The following is an 18,043-nucleotide window of genomic DNA, read 5'->3' on the forward strand; positions in this document are numbered from 1 at the left end:
AAAATAATCATTAGTGTGATCAGCCAGGTCATAAAGGTAAAGGAACCACAATTGTAAACTTCTCTAACAATTAACAGGTAACAAAAATTATTCTCTTCAGTATTATAAAGTAGATCAATAGGCCAAAATGTCTAAATATCTAGAGTCTACCATGTGCCTAGTGTTATATCTATTCTTAATTAATTCATTAATACTTATTAAATGAATAATTAGGTTACACTATTCCCTGTAGGAAGGTCCTTGAAAAGCATAGTTGAGTAGATCAGCTTAGTTCCACAAGTATATGCTGCTCAGTGTTAAGGAGATATGGTCTATACCCTAAATAAGTATACAGTGAGGACAGTTGAGATGGACCAGAAGGAATGGGTAAGATTTCAACATGGAGACATGAGGAAGGGGTATTCCAGGTGGAAAGAGCATCATGAATAAAAGTAACTGAGTGGGAATGCACTGGGCATCCAGGGGACATACGGAAGAGCATAGTAAGAAATAAGATCCCTAAATGTAATGTTTGGTAAGGTTTTGAATAAATGGAAGATAGAAGATGGTAAGAGGTTATGTTACCGTGTAAGCTTCTATGGAAGGAATAGTGATGGCATGAAATGGTAGGAGAAGTAGGAGTACGATGGAAAAAAAAAAAAACAAACAAATGTCAAAGAAAAGTGTTTGAGTCTTTTTAGTATAATTCTATTAATTTAATTTTGATTCTTGTGGCTGTTTCCCCCAACACACACGCAATTTATAAACTTGAACCATATCTTGAATATCTAGTGTGCCAGAATACTCTCTCCTTTTCTAGGCATATCCTATCTATATTGCCATATTTTATTACCTTACTATGAAAGTGTGTTTAAGCCTCAGTAACACAGTGGTTACTGGTACTGACTGGTACCATCTGAAACAGCAGTTATCTTTGATTGTACTTTATATACTAAAGGATTGTTCAGTGCATTTAAACATAAAGCACAAATAAATAATTTCTCTTTGGTTAGAAGAAAAATTTAAACTTACTCTTTAGCCAGTCTTGTTTTCAAAGTGCACTCTGTAGGATACTTCCGGCTGACATGATATAGATCAAATAGTACCAGTGAAACAACTATTTAAAATTGTCCATATCTACTTTTCAATTTCAATAACTTTAAATTATGTTATTAATTTTTTAATTTAAACTTGTACTTTATATTTTCAAAATCTAATAGTACAGAAGGGTAAAAAGTGCATTTTAGGGCTCTTTTTCTGTTGTTGTTTTTTTTTACCTTCATATTTCTGAGTAGGAATATATGCTTTTTTTAATGCCTACTTTTAATTTATGGACCATAAACATCTCTTAATTCATGTATTCTCCCTTAATATAATTATGTTACTAGATTCGTCTCTTAATTTTTAGGGTCAAATAATTGCCTTAATCATTTCTCTTTCATTTCTGTATACCTTGACTTCCAGTTGTGTGTGAAGGATTTCAACACCCCAGCTAACACTGTTTCCACCTCTCAACCTATCATCTTGTTCTTTAATTTTTTTTGTAAAGATTGATAAGATTTATTTCTGTTGCATAATGAGTTTTTTACTTTGTTTATATGTGTATTCATAGAGTTGCAAATCAGTAATAGACATTTGCATTATTGCAACTGTCTAGTGTAAGCCAAGAGTCCAATAATGCTATGATTTTTTTCTCGTAATTCTGAATCACCAAGCCCTCTGCTATTTAAAAGAGTGTCTGACAGATTCCTTCCTGCTTTTACCAGTGCTTAAAATGAAGCCACAAGCCACTTTCATAGTGTACATCATACCTTCCTTTATCACTTTTATTTCCCTGTTAGAAAAATAAATCTTTATTTCCTTAGCTCTTTCTTATTCAATGCATTGCTTGGAATCTATTTCACTTCCTGTAATAAACTTCTGAACTTTTTAGTAGTCTCTCCTTTATTTTTACTTATTATGTTTCAAATATTTATTTTCAGAGAGGAAGAAGAAGAGTATCTGACTGTATAAGCTGGGGAGGGGGAGAGAGAGAGAGAGAGAGAGAGAGAGAGAGAGAGAGAGAGAGAGAATCCCAAACAGGCTCCATGCTGTCAGCGTAGAGCCCAACACAGGGCTCTATCCCATGAACTGTGAGATCATGACCAGAGCCAAGATTAGGAGATTGACACTTAATTAACTGAGCCACCCAGGTGCTCCACTCTTTTATCTTTAAATGTGTAGTTACAGAATACAGTCTTTATATCAATTACAGAAAATCTCATTTCAGGCCTCCAAATTTTATTGGAATACATAGGATACATACTCTCATTTTTAATTTCCAAATTACCATGGCTTTCTTTTATTATATCAAAATATTCTGCAGAATTGTCATGTCACATATGTATTGAAACTGTTTCCTATTTTAATTTTAAAGAGTACTGCTTGAGTTTTGCTCTGAGATAATCATATTTCCCCAACTAATTTAAGTTCGTTCTTTAATCCAATGTTCAGTATTTATGCCATTTGCTCCATTATTTGTTTTAGATGCTCCAGGAGAGAGCAATTTAACTATACATAGAACATTCTATAATCCCAATAGGTGCAATGAACTGGGTTCAGGCTACCTATTAGATATGTTATATATTTAACATATTTTTATAATATATATTGTAATTATAATGTTTAGTACTTGTTATATACAATATTACACAATAACATATATAATTATAAAATATAATAATTAAAACATTTCTTATAATGTTTAAACTAGATATAATGTTTAACATATATAATATACAAAATACCCATATATTAGGCAGTGTTACCTCTGATTTTCAGATGAAAAAGCTCTATTTAGAGAGAATAAGCTGAATTAGAACTCAGATATCTAATAACAAGTTTCTCTACCTATTACAAGCTACCTCGATCTGATTTATTGTATAAACAAAACAAGTGTTAAAGTTGTTGGGAGAAGCACTGAAGATTACGAGTTTGTATGGTATTCTTTTCTTGTTTAACTGTGAATATATTGAGAATTTTTATTATTGTCAACACAATCACTGAGTACCTAATTTCAAATTATTTATGCAAATACCCCAGCATTAATGATAGTATTAACTGCAAGATAGTCAGTTGAAAAATAGAGGTGGCTAAAAATATACCAGAGAATAATAGATTACTCAGATTAGTGGTAAAACTAGTAATTAAGGCTGTTGGGCACAATTTTCAGAGAGGGTCCTTTAAACTTTGTTAATTGCAAAACAGCTACATTGCCCACTTGCCATTATACTGGAGGTTTCTTGTTATTTTATTTCTGGAGAAAAAGGAAAGATGTAGCTTTCCCATTAGTATTTTTGGTTGGGACTTAAGCTGTCCTGCTCTGCTTTGCCCTTTACAGTTTGTTCATGAAGCTAAAACTACAAAATAACCACCTCAATGTCTGAGGATCTCATTTGCAGCAAAATACCTTGCTGTAAGGGAACACACACAGGGTCAGGAATGAGAAGATATACATTTAAACCAAGACTCTGTCAGCTACTTGCTAAGTGTGAATTTCAATTTTATCAGTTACAAGTGATATTAGTACCTCTATCACAGAATTGGTGTAAGGAGCAGTGAGCTATATAATCTGTATGAACAAACTTCAAAAATCAAAATGTTATACAGGTATACTTATTTATGTTATCTCTACTATACTCATATAGTGAAACCAATGCAATTGAATACCTTGTACTTCCTTATTCATTTGAGATCTCCTCGTGGTGAAATTCCAATCCTAGGTCTAGTCAATTGTTAGGCCAGTTACATCCTTATGTGCCCCACAGCTTGGTTGTCTTGTAATAGGCTCCTGTGTTCTTAAAATCCTTCCCCCTTACCTACCTAATCTTTTGGAAACTCAGAAAATGAGTCTGATATGATTTATAAAGCCTTAAAGTACTCTAAAAGTATCTAAAATTGAAGTATCATGACCTTTATATCAGGAAAAGAAATGTAGATATAATTGGGCTTCTGAGTCTTCCAAAAGTAAGCCATGGATGAATGGAAGGAACAGAATCTGCACTCTTAGATCTGAGAATTCAGGGCAGCCTTCCACCTACTGGGCATGTAACTCTGAGTAAGTGTAAACCTAACCATCTCATCTGTTTTCTTATCTGCAGGATGAAGGTCATAATGCATGCCTCAGTATATTATCATGGGAGTTAAATGAGATCACATATATAAAGGTCTTGGTACACTTCCTGGCATACAGTTGGCTGTCAGTATTGATCACTACTTTCCATTGATTTAAAGGACCACCATCAGTCCTTGGCCCCTGAAACGGGGACTATGGAATAATTCCCCCAAATCACTGACTTCCTTGTGGTTGTATAGAATGAAAGTTTAAGACTAAAATCTCAGTGATATGGCATTTTTGGTTGGGATAAAGCCACAAATTCTTATGATTGCTAATAGAATATAATATGTATAATGTTCTATAAAATATAATACTCCACAACATATAATACCCTACAATATCTATACTATATTTAGTATATGTACTATGTCTTTAAATATAGGATTCTAATCTGGCGGGATGAGATGGTCATACAATGAGAAGCAAAGGAAAGTGAGAGAGAATAAATATATAGCAGATAAAAGTCTTCCATCATCTCACACTAGAATATGAACTTTTTAAGTCAAGGGGGAACTGAATTTCTTTTGCTTGTCCTTTTTATACTATTCTCTCAGTGGAAAGAAAAAAGTTTAAAGTTCAGTGCATATAATGTAGTTTCACTGTAAACTGCCTAAAATGAACAAGTCAGTGAAAGAGCAAAATCTTATTTAGGTGTTCAGGCTCCAAGTTCAACACTACCAAATGACCTTCATGCTCCCAGCACTTTGTACTCTAATTGGACTCAGTGTATCCAGCACTCTCATTCACTACATCTCTACTTATCTCTTTTCACACAGGCAACTATGGAGAAAGTGGAATGGAGGCTTTCAAAGATATGTCAGCCAAGGAAGGAATTTGCATCGCTCACTCTTACAAAATCTACAGCAACGCAGGGGAACAGAGTTTTGACAAGCTGCTGAAGAAGCTCACGAGTCACTTGCCCAAAGCCCGGGTGGTGGCCTGCTTCTGTGAGGGCATGACTGTGAGAGGTCTGCTGATGGCCATGAGGCGCCTGGGTCTAGCAGGAGAATTTTTGCTTCTGGGCAGGTGAGTGGCAATGAGGAAATTCACATGAAGTTAATACTAGGAATCTGGTACCATCAAAGCGTATCTTTTGGTGCATAAGGACAGATGCTTTGGAAACTTAATCTGTGTAGTAGAAGTAGAACTTAATATCATCAAATAGCAGAGCCTGGAGATAATCATAGAAAATAAGTAGATGTGCCATGTGCTGATTAATGATGATGACAAAAATCAACACAGAAAGATAATGATTACTTAAGTCTTAAAAAAAAAATGACTGTAAGGAAATGAGATAGGTTCTTAGAGACTTGGATAATTTCATCATTCCCTCAGGAAATAAATATTTTCAGACTTTTTTGCTGTTGCTTTTGAAATTGATTTTGAAAGTAGCTATATAAACTTGTTTTTATAATACAAAATCATAGAATTTTGAGTTTGAAAGTAAGGAATTATTTCAGGACTAATTTTTAAAAGCATTGGAAATTGATTCATTATTTTACATTACAAAAGTGTTATTACACTGCCTGATCATCTACACTGTCACCAGACAGTTTCTAAAATATTAACTTCTACAGGGATTGACTTTATCTGGATAATTCACTCAATTGGCACAACTCAGCTCATTCCCCGCTAATGCTATTGAATCAGTATGTTAGAGTTTTCTTAGAGAAACAGAAATAGTGGTGTGTGTGTGTGTGTGTGTGTGTGTGTGTGTGTGTGTGTAGAGAGAGAGAGAGAGAACTAGAACCAATGGTATAGTTCTGGTCTGAAAGCTGACAGGCTTGGGACCCAAGAAGAGCCAATGTTTGGGTTTAATTCTGAAGGGCTGAAAAGACCAATGTCCCAATCAATTCAAGCAGTCATGCAGGACTAGTTCCCTCTTATTCAGTCTTTTTTATTCTACTCAAGTCTTCAATAGCTTGAATGAGGCCCACCCACTTTAGGGAGTTCACTTAGTGTATTGATACAAATGTTAATCTCATCTGGAAACACCCTCATAGACACATCCAGAATAATATTTAGCTAAATATTAGCTAGGATAATAGGGGATAGGATCTGGGGATCCTATGACCCAGTAAATTGTCACATGATATTAGCCATCACAGTTTGTAAAATGACCCCATAGTTTCAACTTGTGAATGCAGTTCACCATTCTATAACTTGAAAAAGTTTTGTTATTGCATATCTTGTCTTAGTAGGCAGCCAACTAGAAGAAATAGAGAAAATCTTCAGAACCATTGCATCTTTCTCAGTATTTCTGTCCAAAATAGAAAGCTAATAACTCGTTATTAACTTTTGATGGCTCGTTAAAGAAAACATGCTTCCTTTATTTTCTAAATGCTTAACTGACCTTCTGTGATCAGACTTGGCTCCTGCTTGGCTATATTTTATGACAGCCACTTTATGTACCTAATGCTTTTCTGTCTGACCTGATGGCAGTAGATTGATGGGACTATTTTAGTATGAGGCCAACTATCCTTCATAAAAATCATATTGAGTGAGATTCCTTTTTCACTGATGCCATACATTTCATCTAAAATCATCCCTATTTGGCAAGGGCGATGCACCAGTTAGTTTCATACAACCCAGGAACACTCTCACTGCCAGTTAAATTCTAAAGTGTACTGTTACCACTGGGGTAAAAAGAATAGGAAATAAAGAAGCTAGCTTTAAGCCATCCTGCTTTTCTGATAGGGTATAAAAGATTCAGTAGCTCTTATATGCTACTTTGCCAACACTAATAAGACAAATCAACAGTATTTGTTTTTTAGCTATACGATTTGTCAACAAGTAAGTGGTTTTTTGATCACAGGTATACAAAGAAAATAGGTAGGTATTCACTATATTTGCCATATTCCATCTATATTTTTATTGCCAACAGCACCAAAAGGCCAAATTTCTATATTTTATCTATCTATCTATCTATCTATCTATCTATCTATCTATCTATCTATCGAGAGAAAGAGAAATGTTATATATCTCTCTATATGTTATTCTTAAGTAATGTCTACACCAAATGTGAGGCTCAAACTTACAACCCCAAGATCAACAGCTGCACACTCTACTGACTGAGCCAACCAGGTGCCCCTATTTTATATATTTTGAAATTTATTTTGAATCTGCTGTTTATTTGAAGTTCTCTCCGTATCACTTAATTCATAGAATAAGAGATGCATAACCTTTATTAGATTTTTTAATCCATTCATTAATTGGCTAATAATAATTCAACATGTACTTGAGCACCAGTTCATTTCCTCATAGAGGAGTTATGCTAGAAAAGCCATTCTTAACTTCAGAACCTATTAAAAAATAGGTTCCTGTGGTTTCCACCTCTTGACTCATATTATTTTCTTTGAAAGTAATATGCAATAGTCTTTCATATATTTGGTAATAGTATGATGGTCAGTCTCCTTCATCTTCCCTTTGAAACATTCCTACTTCTTCCTTTTTTACTTCTTCATCATGAAATGGCACTCTAAGTATTAATAAAATCATTTATCAAAACCATTTTTGGGATAATTTATTAACTGTTTTGTGCCAATTACTACTCTAACGTCTGTACATGCATTGTTTCATTTATTCATTTGATAGATATTGACTGGTTATTATATGTTAAGATGCTTGGGATATGTCAGTGAATGAAGCAGATAATACTCACTACCTTGTAGGTGATTAATTAGACAGAAGGTAGCAAGTGCTATGAAAAAAATAAATAATTCTAAAAACAACTTCATGTTGAATACTATTATCATCTCCATTTTATAGACAAGGATTCTAAAACTCAATTTATATTGAGTAATGGTGATGTGGAGAAGGCCATATAGATGTATGTGTTGAAAACAAAATTAAATGTATGTCTGTGTAATTTAGTGACTGAGAATTTAGCACTGTGTTCTACTACTTTTCAGTAAATTTAAAATATTCCTATTTATGAGTGGAGGTCAAGGGTAGTGAACAGAAAGGCAAAATTTAATAGTTACGAGAATACGTAGTTCATTTACTCACTCTCATTTTCCAAGTGAGAAAACTGATACCCAAAAAGTTTGGATTACATGGTCAAGGTCACACAAGAGCCCAATTGCTGTGGCCCATAATCCAGTGCTTTTCTCTACTAGCCTGTAAAACAGAAACAGTGGAGAAGCTGTCTGATAGCAAACTCCCAAGCTCTTCATGGATTCTGGATATATAAAGAAACTATCTTGGATAATTTAAATTTAATTTAGCATTTTTATTTTAATACTCCCTCCCCTAAAAATTCAGTTCACCCTGTAACTCCTATAGTTGACACAGAGTGTTATATGGTTTCAGGTATATAATTTATTGATTCAACATCTCTATACATTATACTATACTCACCACAAATGTATGTACCATCTGTCACTATACAATGCTATTACAGTATCATTGATTATATTCCCTAAGATACACTCAGTAATTTGAGATTATTTTGTTTGCCTGTATTCTCCCATTGTCCCTGTATGCTCTTCCCCTACCCAACTCAGACCTGGTTGGGTGGTTGTTAGAAATTAGAAGTCAAGGCTATGAGAAAGGAATCTATATTCACAGCCTCCTACAGGGTCCCATTTAGTTATAAATCTGTCTGGTTGCCTTGGGACAGCCATGTTTAATAGGTCATTCAACTAAAATGCATGGCAGGACTAGTAAAATAACTCTGCTGCTGCTGAGACTTCATCTGTCAACATATCTCACCATCTATGCTGCACATCAGAAGGGTGTTAGAGTGATATAGACCTGGCCACTGAGTCTTCTCATTTGAACTCAGGGTAATCCATTGTCTCATTGCCAATAAAAATGTCCTGTCCAGGTCCCTGAAACAGTCTTGCTAAAACATTTTGGCCCTGACATCAGAATGGGATCAATAACATGAGCAGTAATGACATTTCTAAAGGTACATTTCTAGAGTGGATACAGTGTTTTAGTTTTTTCCCTGGGAAAATATCTTTTGAGGTATATTATTTACAAGTTATAAACTTAAATCGAAATTTGGAAACAAGGACCAACTTTTCGCAAATTAACTACTTCCAAATCGGTTTTTATCTTAATCTATAATTAACACTCTTTACCTATTTGTATTGAGAATCTCCATCCTTTACTATGTTGATTGTTACCAAGCTACAAGAAGAAATGCACTTAAATTTCAAAGGTATTCAGGAATTTTAACCAGTATTTCTTATAGGAGGTCACTCTACATCAATATTTTTCAAAATGAAAAGGATAAGAGCTTTTTCTAATAAATATCGTATTGGCTAGAATTACAAACAATTGTTCTACTGAAACTATTATAGTAGGCATTCTTCAGGAGTAGTAGTCTTTGTCTTTACATATCATGAGTGTTCATTCTAAATTAAAGCCACTTTTAAAATGAGTATACCTGTCCTCCACTGGGCCATCAGTATCATTTAATTGTGATGAGATAAAACAAAACAAAACTTATTTTCATTAAGTTCCTGTTACATGTCAGGAGACAAGGAGAGAGGGAAAGAGAGTAGGGAAGAAAGGAGGAAACGGTGAGAGGAGACTAAAGTGGGGGTAGATGAAGAGAAAGAGATTAACTTGATTAGTTTAATGGTCTGAGCAATACTGAATATATTAAATTTTAGGTGCGTTTGAGTTTGGTAATAATGACCCCATTTTTGTAGGGGAAGAAATTGAGACTCAAAGAGATTAAAGGACCAGAAAAGATCATACCGGTTTTTTATCCTAGTGGCCATTCTTCTTATCACAAAGAGAGAAGTCTTAGCAACACCAGTGTTTCTACACTTATGATGAGCTCCATTTAATTTTGCTTTCTTTTTTGCTTTTGTTGTTTTAGGTTATCCTTTGAAAATTAGATAAACTTAATAAAATGCCTGGGAAATTATTGAGCTTTTTGTGATAAATGTATAGTGCAGATAAAGCTAGCCAATCTATGCTCTACTTTGCCTAGAGTTGTTTTCTACTTCTCTACATTTGAGTTGGAAAGACCAGACTAATTGTGCCATGTTCAGTCTGTACACAAGCAGTTGTTTCAATGAATCTGCCTCAGGCCATATGCAAAACTCTCTAGACCATGACATTGAGCACAGAGGGTAAGGGCAGCATGGGTGAAAACATTTGGAAAGGAGCCTAGGAGGTAATATTTTCAGCCTTATAATATTTTGACATGTATCCCATTATTGGAGAAGTCTTTTTGTGGGGGTAAGAATACAATAGATGTGATATTACCAAAGATAACTTGGGTATAGATTATGGATTAGAAGAGATAGGATAGATACAGAGGAAACAGTATCCCTAATAAAAATGATACCTTCAAGGACTAAGGAGCAGATCAAGAGTGACTTATTAATTAAAATGTGCTTATTATGTTTTTGTTATAATGTTATCAGGATATATGCATATGTCCCAACTCATCAAAATGCATACATTGAATATGTACACTTTTTAAATATGACGTACAACTCAATACACTGAAAAAAGTCAATAGGAGCTCTTGGGTGCATTGGGTATTGTAGAGGAGGATGGGGAAGATGTCAAGAGTGACTCTTAAGATTCTTTGTTTCATAGCAAGATTAGTGATGATAACGTTACAGAGATGAAGAGAGTTGGACAAGAATCAGGTGTGAAGTACAGAGCAGATCATGAGTTCATATTTGGACAAACTGACCTGAAGTGCATTTCAAATATAAATATAGCCACGAAAACTGAAGAATATGTCAGTGTGAGCTCAAAAGAGATATATAGGCTGTAAATAAAAATGAGTGAATCATCTGAGTAATTTAGATTTATGAACAGAATGCATGAGTAGGTAAAATTCTAGTGGATAAAGTCTGAGAACTTAGCCTTCAAAGAAATCTCAAAATGTAATGATTGGAAAAAGAATGAACTATAAAAAAAGCCATAGGGAGAACTCAAATCCAGAGATGGAACAGGAAAGCCCAGAGCATGTTGTGTCATCCCGCCCTTGTCAAATAATTCTAGATCAAGTGAAAATAATACTGAATGGACCTTTAGATTTATTGAGGTAGAAGTAATGGTAGAAGTGATCTGAGGTAGAAGTTATTTAGCAAGAGATGGACAAATGGGGGAAATCAAAGTGGATTGAGAATGAGGTAGCTAAATGTTAAGTAGGAGCTGGGAAAATGAACCCTTGTCATATAAGCCACTGTTTTGTTAGGTTAAACTAAAAAGAAATGGAGAATGGTAAAACTATTGCTTGAGGAAAACTGGGATCAAGAGATAGGTTTTTTAAAACAGTAGTTTTTTTGTTTTCCAAAAATGTAATTTATGATCATGACAAAATAATTTTAACAGTGAACAAAGCTATACAGTGAAAAGCACTTATATTTTTATGTCTGCATCAGCAGAATGTATTAATAAATTATTTGGTAGTTGCTAATTTTATAGGTGAAAACTGGCATCATAATGTTTTAATTTGTAGTCCTTTAATTATGAGATTCTATGTTTTTCATATGTGAATAAGTGATATATATTTATATTTTCTTCAGACGTTAGTCGATTTTTTCTATTTATTTTTCCTTACTGATTTACAGAAAAGTACTTATAAAGTACTTTTATATATTATAAGTTAAGGAAAGTAGTTGATTTACATGTATAGCAAATATCTTCCCTCTTGTTATTTAATTTTGACTTTGTGGCATTTTGGGTAATGTCAGCCTTTTTCTTTTATGACTCATAAGGAAATGTAAACTGCATACACAGCCCAGTCACAGAGATTTGGTTGTTTAATTTTAGGATCCAGGTAGGATAGGGGATTTAATAAATGAGGGAGGACAATTAATTGTATAAAATCCCTAAGATATGGGAATTAGGGGCTTTAAAAGCATGGGTGGATGGAGCAAACTGAGAAGGTGAGCTCTAGAAGTGGAACAGAATTTTTTTTTAATGAGGTAGGTATGTTTAAAGGTTTATAAACAGGAAAATCACTTTGTAACCCCTGTTTTCTTCATCATTTTGGAGGCAAGGAGGGAATGTGTGTGTGTTACCGGGCTGGAGTTAGCAATGACCTGAGAAGTTGTCAGTAAAAGTCGAAGAACAAGGAAAACTACCCTGTTAACAAGTGATTTTATATATTACCTTTGTTTTATATTATTCTTTTACAAGCAAGAGAGAGATAGAAAGATCTGTCTATACTATAAAGGAGAACTACTCTTAAAATAACAGCAAATTTAACATTTGCGTGTGTACTGTTTCATCAAGTACTGTAATGAATTCTCACTGGTAGTGTTATTTTAAAGGTTGATTGAACAACAGCCCTGTTCTCAAATTTAAAACCAACAGGAGTGATTCATGGAGATTAAGGTATCTCAGCTAGTTAGAGACCAAGTCTTTGATCTGTGACCAAATGGACCTCCTAACATGATCCCCCAACCCCAGAGTCACATTGAGGGCTGGACAATAGCAGGACTTTCCTGCTTTAGAAGATAGATGGCTTTCAGAATGACAATTGGGAAACTCAGATTCAGAGGCGCTCCTCTTCTTAAAGAAGAGGTTAAATCACGCCTCAATTCTTTCTCCACCTCACCAGACAGGTCAGTCATTCGTTCCCAGGAGAAGGTAGCGAAATGGTAAAGACAAGCTGTGTGTTTCCTTTTCATGCTTTTCCTTCCTGGAGGGGAGAAATCTCTCTGGAATGCTCCTTTGTGAAATTTAAAGAATGAGAAATATTCTTTCTATCTCAAGTGCTTTCTGAGTAGATAAAGAATATTAACTCCACTTTACAAATGAAGACTCTGAGCTCAGAGACATTACTTGTCTCATCAATATAACCATGCTTATTAGATGTGCAGCTGAAATTTAAATGAAACCAGTTGCATTGTAAGGTGCTATGGATCTGACAGCTGAAAATGCCCAGAAGGAGAACAGAAGGCCTTAATGTTAGTAGACAGAGAAAGATTCCTGTGTGAGGGATGAAAACAACAAATGATTTCAAAGGCCTCTTCCAGGGGCGCCTGGGTGGCTTAGTCAGTTAAGCGTCTGACTTTCACTTAGGTCATGATCTCACAGTTCATGGGTTCGAGCCCCGTGTCGGGCTCTGTGCTGACTGCCAGCTCAGAGCCTGGAGCCTGTTTCAGAGTCTGTATCTCCCTCTCTCTCTGACCCTCCCCTGCTCACGCTGTCTCTCTCTCTCTCTCTCCCCTAGAAATAAATAAAAAAAAAAACGCCTCTTCCAGTACTTAGGCTTGAGCTGTAGAGGCACCTGTGTCTCAGAGGGTTCTGGTGGCTTTAAGACAAATTGCACTTGCAAAATATATTGAAGTAAAATTTAAAATAATTGGATGATAATAATAGCTCTTTATGGGGCTTTTGTGTGTGTGTGTGTGTGTGTGTGTGTGTGTGTAACAAGCCCTATCCTGAGTGGTTGGTTTTCCTGTATTAACTTGTTGACTTTTCACAACAGTCCTATTTGAAAGCTGTTGTTATTAACCTTATTTTATTGCTGAGGCACGGAGAGACAAGCAATTTGCTCCAGATCACACAGGCAGTAAGTGGGCATTAAAAGGTAGTCTGTATCCTTAACCACTGTGGTAAACTATTGAGATCTCTGATAATTCTTTAGTTCAATAATAAACTCAATTTTTATGGTATAAAAGATAAATTTATTTTTCTCTGTTACTGAAATAGGCAATCTTGAATAAAGAAAAAATAGCAATGAAAGATGATTGTGAAAGAGAGATCTCTCCTCCTCCTCCTCCTCCTCCTCCTCCACCTCCTCCTGCTCCTCCTCCCTCATAATATAAATGAAACCTGGAGCAATCCAAATTCTGCAAACCAGAAGAATTCAATGATTAGATGGACTCTTCATTCTACATTACTATGTTTCCATGGGAACAATCTGATGAAATTTATTTTTCAGCAAACAGAAAAGTGTAAAGTTTCTCTATAATAATGATCACACACCTGTGAAGAAACAAAGGCAAACATAGAATATTATTCTTTGGTGAAATCAGGTGAAATCCATTTACTCTTCCCTTGTTTTCTGGAAGACTAATATGATTTGGTGGAGGGACTATCTTATGTACAGGTTTCTGTTAGTTGGAAGATACTGGGCTATCATTCTAAAACAAGGGCTGGCTAACTATGTCCCATAGATCAAACCCACCTCCTATTTTTGTAAGTAGAGTTTTATTGAAAAAAACACTCATTTACACAATATCTTTGGCTATTTGGGGGCTACATCTATTGAGCTGAGTAGTTGTAACAAAGACTATATGTCCCATAAAGCCTAAAATATTTACTCTGTGGCTCTTTTAAAAAAATGTTTTCTGACCCCTGATCTAGATGGTTCCCCACCCCGATCTGTTCAGATAGCTCTGCTTACTTACATATATATTAGGACTTGGAGGAATATTTAAGCAGCATCAGTCCTGGTTTGCACATAAACTCCACATTCTTTTTAATTCTTCTTGAGGTTTGAAGGCCCCTTCTGGGTCAAGGGATCAGACGGTCCTAGGAATTTTGGTCAGAGTTAGAGGCACAGGTTTGGGTGCCGTTTACTGTGGAGAGGTGACCAAGAACAAAGGAGCGTTTTGTTTTGTTTTTACCATTCTGGAGCATAATGTTCAAAGCAGTTGAAGTGTACAATGCATTTGAAATACCTCCTGGGGTGCTTGGGTGGCTCAGTTGCTTAAGTATCTGACTCTTGATTTCACCTCAGGTCATGATCTCACGGTTGTGAGATTGAGCGCTGTGTCAGACTCTATACTGGGCCTGGAGCCTGCTTGGGATTCTCTCTCCCTCCCCCCTCAAAAAATATAAATATAAAGAAAATTAAATATTGAAATACCTCTTTATTCAATCCTGAGTGATTTAATTTTATCCAAAATTAAAAAATAGACTAAGTTTAATAAAAATGCACTGTTTGGTTGTAAATATTAGTCTTTCTAAAAAAGCTATTTTTACTCCTCTCATTTGTTAAATTGAACTGATGACATAGATTTGGAAAGATCTCCCTGCCTTTATTACAGTGAAACTCGAGTGTGTCATGTGAGACATTGTCCAACAGTTTCAAAGACTTCCTATGCTCTGTTAGGACTTCCACAGATCCGTTAAAAACCCTGTAACTTTCTGTTTTTCTATTTTCCTCTCCCTCTTCTTCACTGGAATATGAGGTCTCTGAAGTATGGGCTAAGGTTTATTAATCTTTGTGACATCTGATACCTAACATATTATGAACATTTGAGAATAGATATGACTGCAGAAGAAAATCAAGTATGGCAGTTGAGGTTAAAAAAAAAAAAAGTCCCTCAACTCCAGTCAGCCTAAGTAAAACGACAGGTTTTTCAAGCTCTTAGGGAATAGAAAGCATCATGTGAATGCAGGCCACTCTGCAAGGCAGCCAACTAAAAGCCCTGTGGTAGTGGGCAGAGGTAATTCCTACGACATCCTCTAAGATTTCATGTTTGTACACGTGTCTGTGCCATCTCAAAGGAAAGCCTCAAAGGTTTTAGCTCCTTGCAAAGGGAGAGAAAACAAGTTTATTCTTTTCAGTACTCTGACCGTAATGCATTAGTCTTGCCAACTAAGGTGAATGTAGTTTAAAATTGTTTCAGTTATTTGTTCAGAACACTATAAAGCTTTATTGTCTTCTACTCCCCTATCAGGACATGAATACAAATCTTTATTTTTCAAGGTGATTTATAGAGACTCTCTCAATTTAACATTTTGGACCTCTAAGTCTGCTTTGTTTATTTCTGTAAGAGACTGGTTTTTAGAGCAGCTTTAGGTTCATAGCAAAATTGAGAGGAATTGAGACATTTCCATAATCTCCCTCCCATACACATGCATGGCCTTCCCATTATTAAAATCCCCCCCACCACCAGTGGTGTGTTATGGTTGATGAACCTACCTTGATACATCATTCTCACCCAGAGTTCATAGTTTACATTCTGGCCCACTCTTGGGGTTGTACATGCTATGAGTGCAGAGAAATGTGTAACATGTATCCATCATTATAGTAGCATACAGAGCATTTTCACTACTCTAAAAATGTTCTCTGTTCTGCCTATTCATCGCTTTCCCCCCACTAACCTTTGGCAACCAATGATCTCTTTATGGTCTCCATAGTTTTGGCTTTTCTAGAATGTCATATTGTTGGAATCATAGTATGTATGTAGCCTTTTCAAGTTATCGTCTTTCACTTAGTAATATGCAGTTAAGTTTCCCTCATGTCTTTTCATAGTTTGTTAGCTTATTTCTTTTTAGAGAGGAATACTGTTTCATTGGGTACCGCAGTTTATTTAACCATTCACCTACTGAAGGACATCTTGGTTGCTTCCAACTTCTGGCAATTACACATAAAGCTATTATAAACATCCCTGTGCAGGTTTTTGCATTGGCATAAGTTTTCAGTTCATTTGGGTAAATACCAAGGAGCATGATTGTTGGATTGTATGGTAAGGGTATGTTTACATTTGTAAGATACTGCTAAACTGCCTTCCAAAATGACTGTATTATTTTATATTTATATCAAGAATGGGTAAAAGTTCCTATTGCTCCACAGTCTTGCATTCAGTGTTCTGGATTTTATATTTATTTAAATTTTTAAAAAGTTTTTGTTTATTTTGAAAGACAGAGACAGCAGAGGAGGGACAGAGAAAGACGGAAAAAGGGTATCCCACGCAGGCTCTGTGCTGTTCAGAGCCTGATGTGGAGCTCGAACTCATGAACCATGAGATCCTGACCTGATCTGAAACCAAGAGTCGGACACTTTACCAACTCAGCCACCCAGGCGCCCCTGTATCTATATATACTATATTAATGTAACAAAGTCAAAAATAATATTTTCCTAACTCCAATTTCAAAAGATGAATATACCCGTTTATTTTTTTAAGTGTATAGGATAGTGTTAATGTAAATAGACATTACACTAATGCACATTTTTCCATTATTTCTTCTGTTTTTTTTCCTTTACTTCTTGGTTCTCACCCTTCCTCACTCCTCTCCTCTTCGTCCTCCCAGGTAACAAATATGAATAATTCGGCTGTTTTATTCCTCAGATGTCTTCTTGATCTTACAGTATACATATTCCCACCATACCAATTTTTTTTACCCTGTTTTTTTTTTTACTTTTTTACTTTGTTTTTGTTTACTTTGTTTACTTTGTTTTCTTTTTACTCTGAATATGTTTTGTCATACTTTTCATATACATAATCAAATATGGTTCTTTTATGGATTCTGCATTTTCTTTGATCAAAATAAAAGATCTGAAAAAAGAGGGAAAGAAAAGAAAAAATAGGCCTCTTTGAAACCAAGGGAGTATTTTTTTTACCTTTATTCATTTAATGCAACCAGAATTTTTTCAATTAAATCTATACAGTAGAAGATCCACCAGTATTTTCTTTAAGCTAGATTCTCATGTGTGCTTGCAGGAGTTACTCAATAAATAATCCTTTCCCAATGAAATAACAATAATACTTTGTATATTAAATTTTATGTTTTTAAAATTCTATACTTTCTGTATACTAATTTTAGACTTTTCTTTGGTACCACTGTTTTCTCTTTTGCTGGTCGCATCGTGTTTTTATTATATTGTCTTTTTAGTGAATTTTAATAACTAGTAAGGCATGCCATCCTAATTATTATTTCCATAATTATTTTTGTTAAATATTGTTCATCCCTAACAAATTTAAGATTAATTTTCTAATTATAAAATTAGTTTCTAAATATTAATTTTTGAAGGGCTGAAATTTTAATATTAGCTGTTCTAATCCAAAAATAGGAAATGAATTTTAGTCAGATTTTTATATCTTTCCATAAAGATAGAGAACTTTATGAAGATTTTGTATTTTTATTGAATTATTAATGTGTTTTAGAGTGTTTGTTAGCATATTTTTATATCCAGCCAATTTTTGCTAGTGTAGAGAAAAGCAGCTTGATGTTTGTATA

The 18,043-nt window shown here is 34.8% G+C and overlaps 1 protein-coding gene across 1 annotated transcript in view; it reads left to right on the forward strand.

The window, feature by feature from the left end:
* The window catches only part of GRM5 (glutamate metabotropic receptor 5), a 504,989-nt gene that overhangs the window by 172,931 nt on the left and 314,015 nt on the right, over window positions 1-18,043 (forward strand). Inside the window, exon 2 of the mRNA XM_077763047.1 lies at window positions 4,912-5,161. Within this exon, the coding sequence (XP_077619173.1) occupies window positions 4,912-5,161 (250 nt within the window). The remainder of the gene's footprint in view (window positions 1-4,911; window positions 5,162-18,043) is intronic.

Source organism: Crocuta crocuta, unplaced genomic scaffold (genome assembly GCF_008692635.1).
Source record: "Crocuta crocuta isolate KB4526 unplaced genomic scaffold, BGI_CrCroc_1.0 scaffold614, whole genome shotgun sequence".
In the NCBI taxonomy this organism is placed as follows: domain Eukaryota; kingdom Metazoa; phylum Chordata; class Mammalia; order Carnivora; family Hyaenidae; genus Crocuta; species Crocuta crocuta.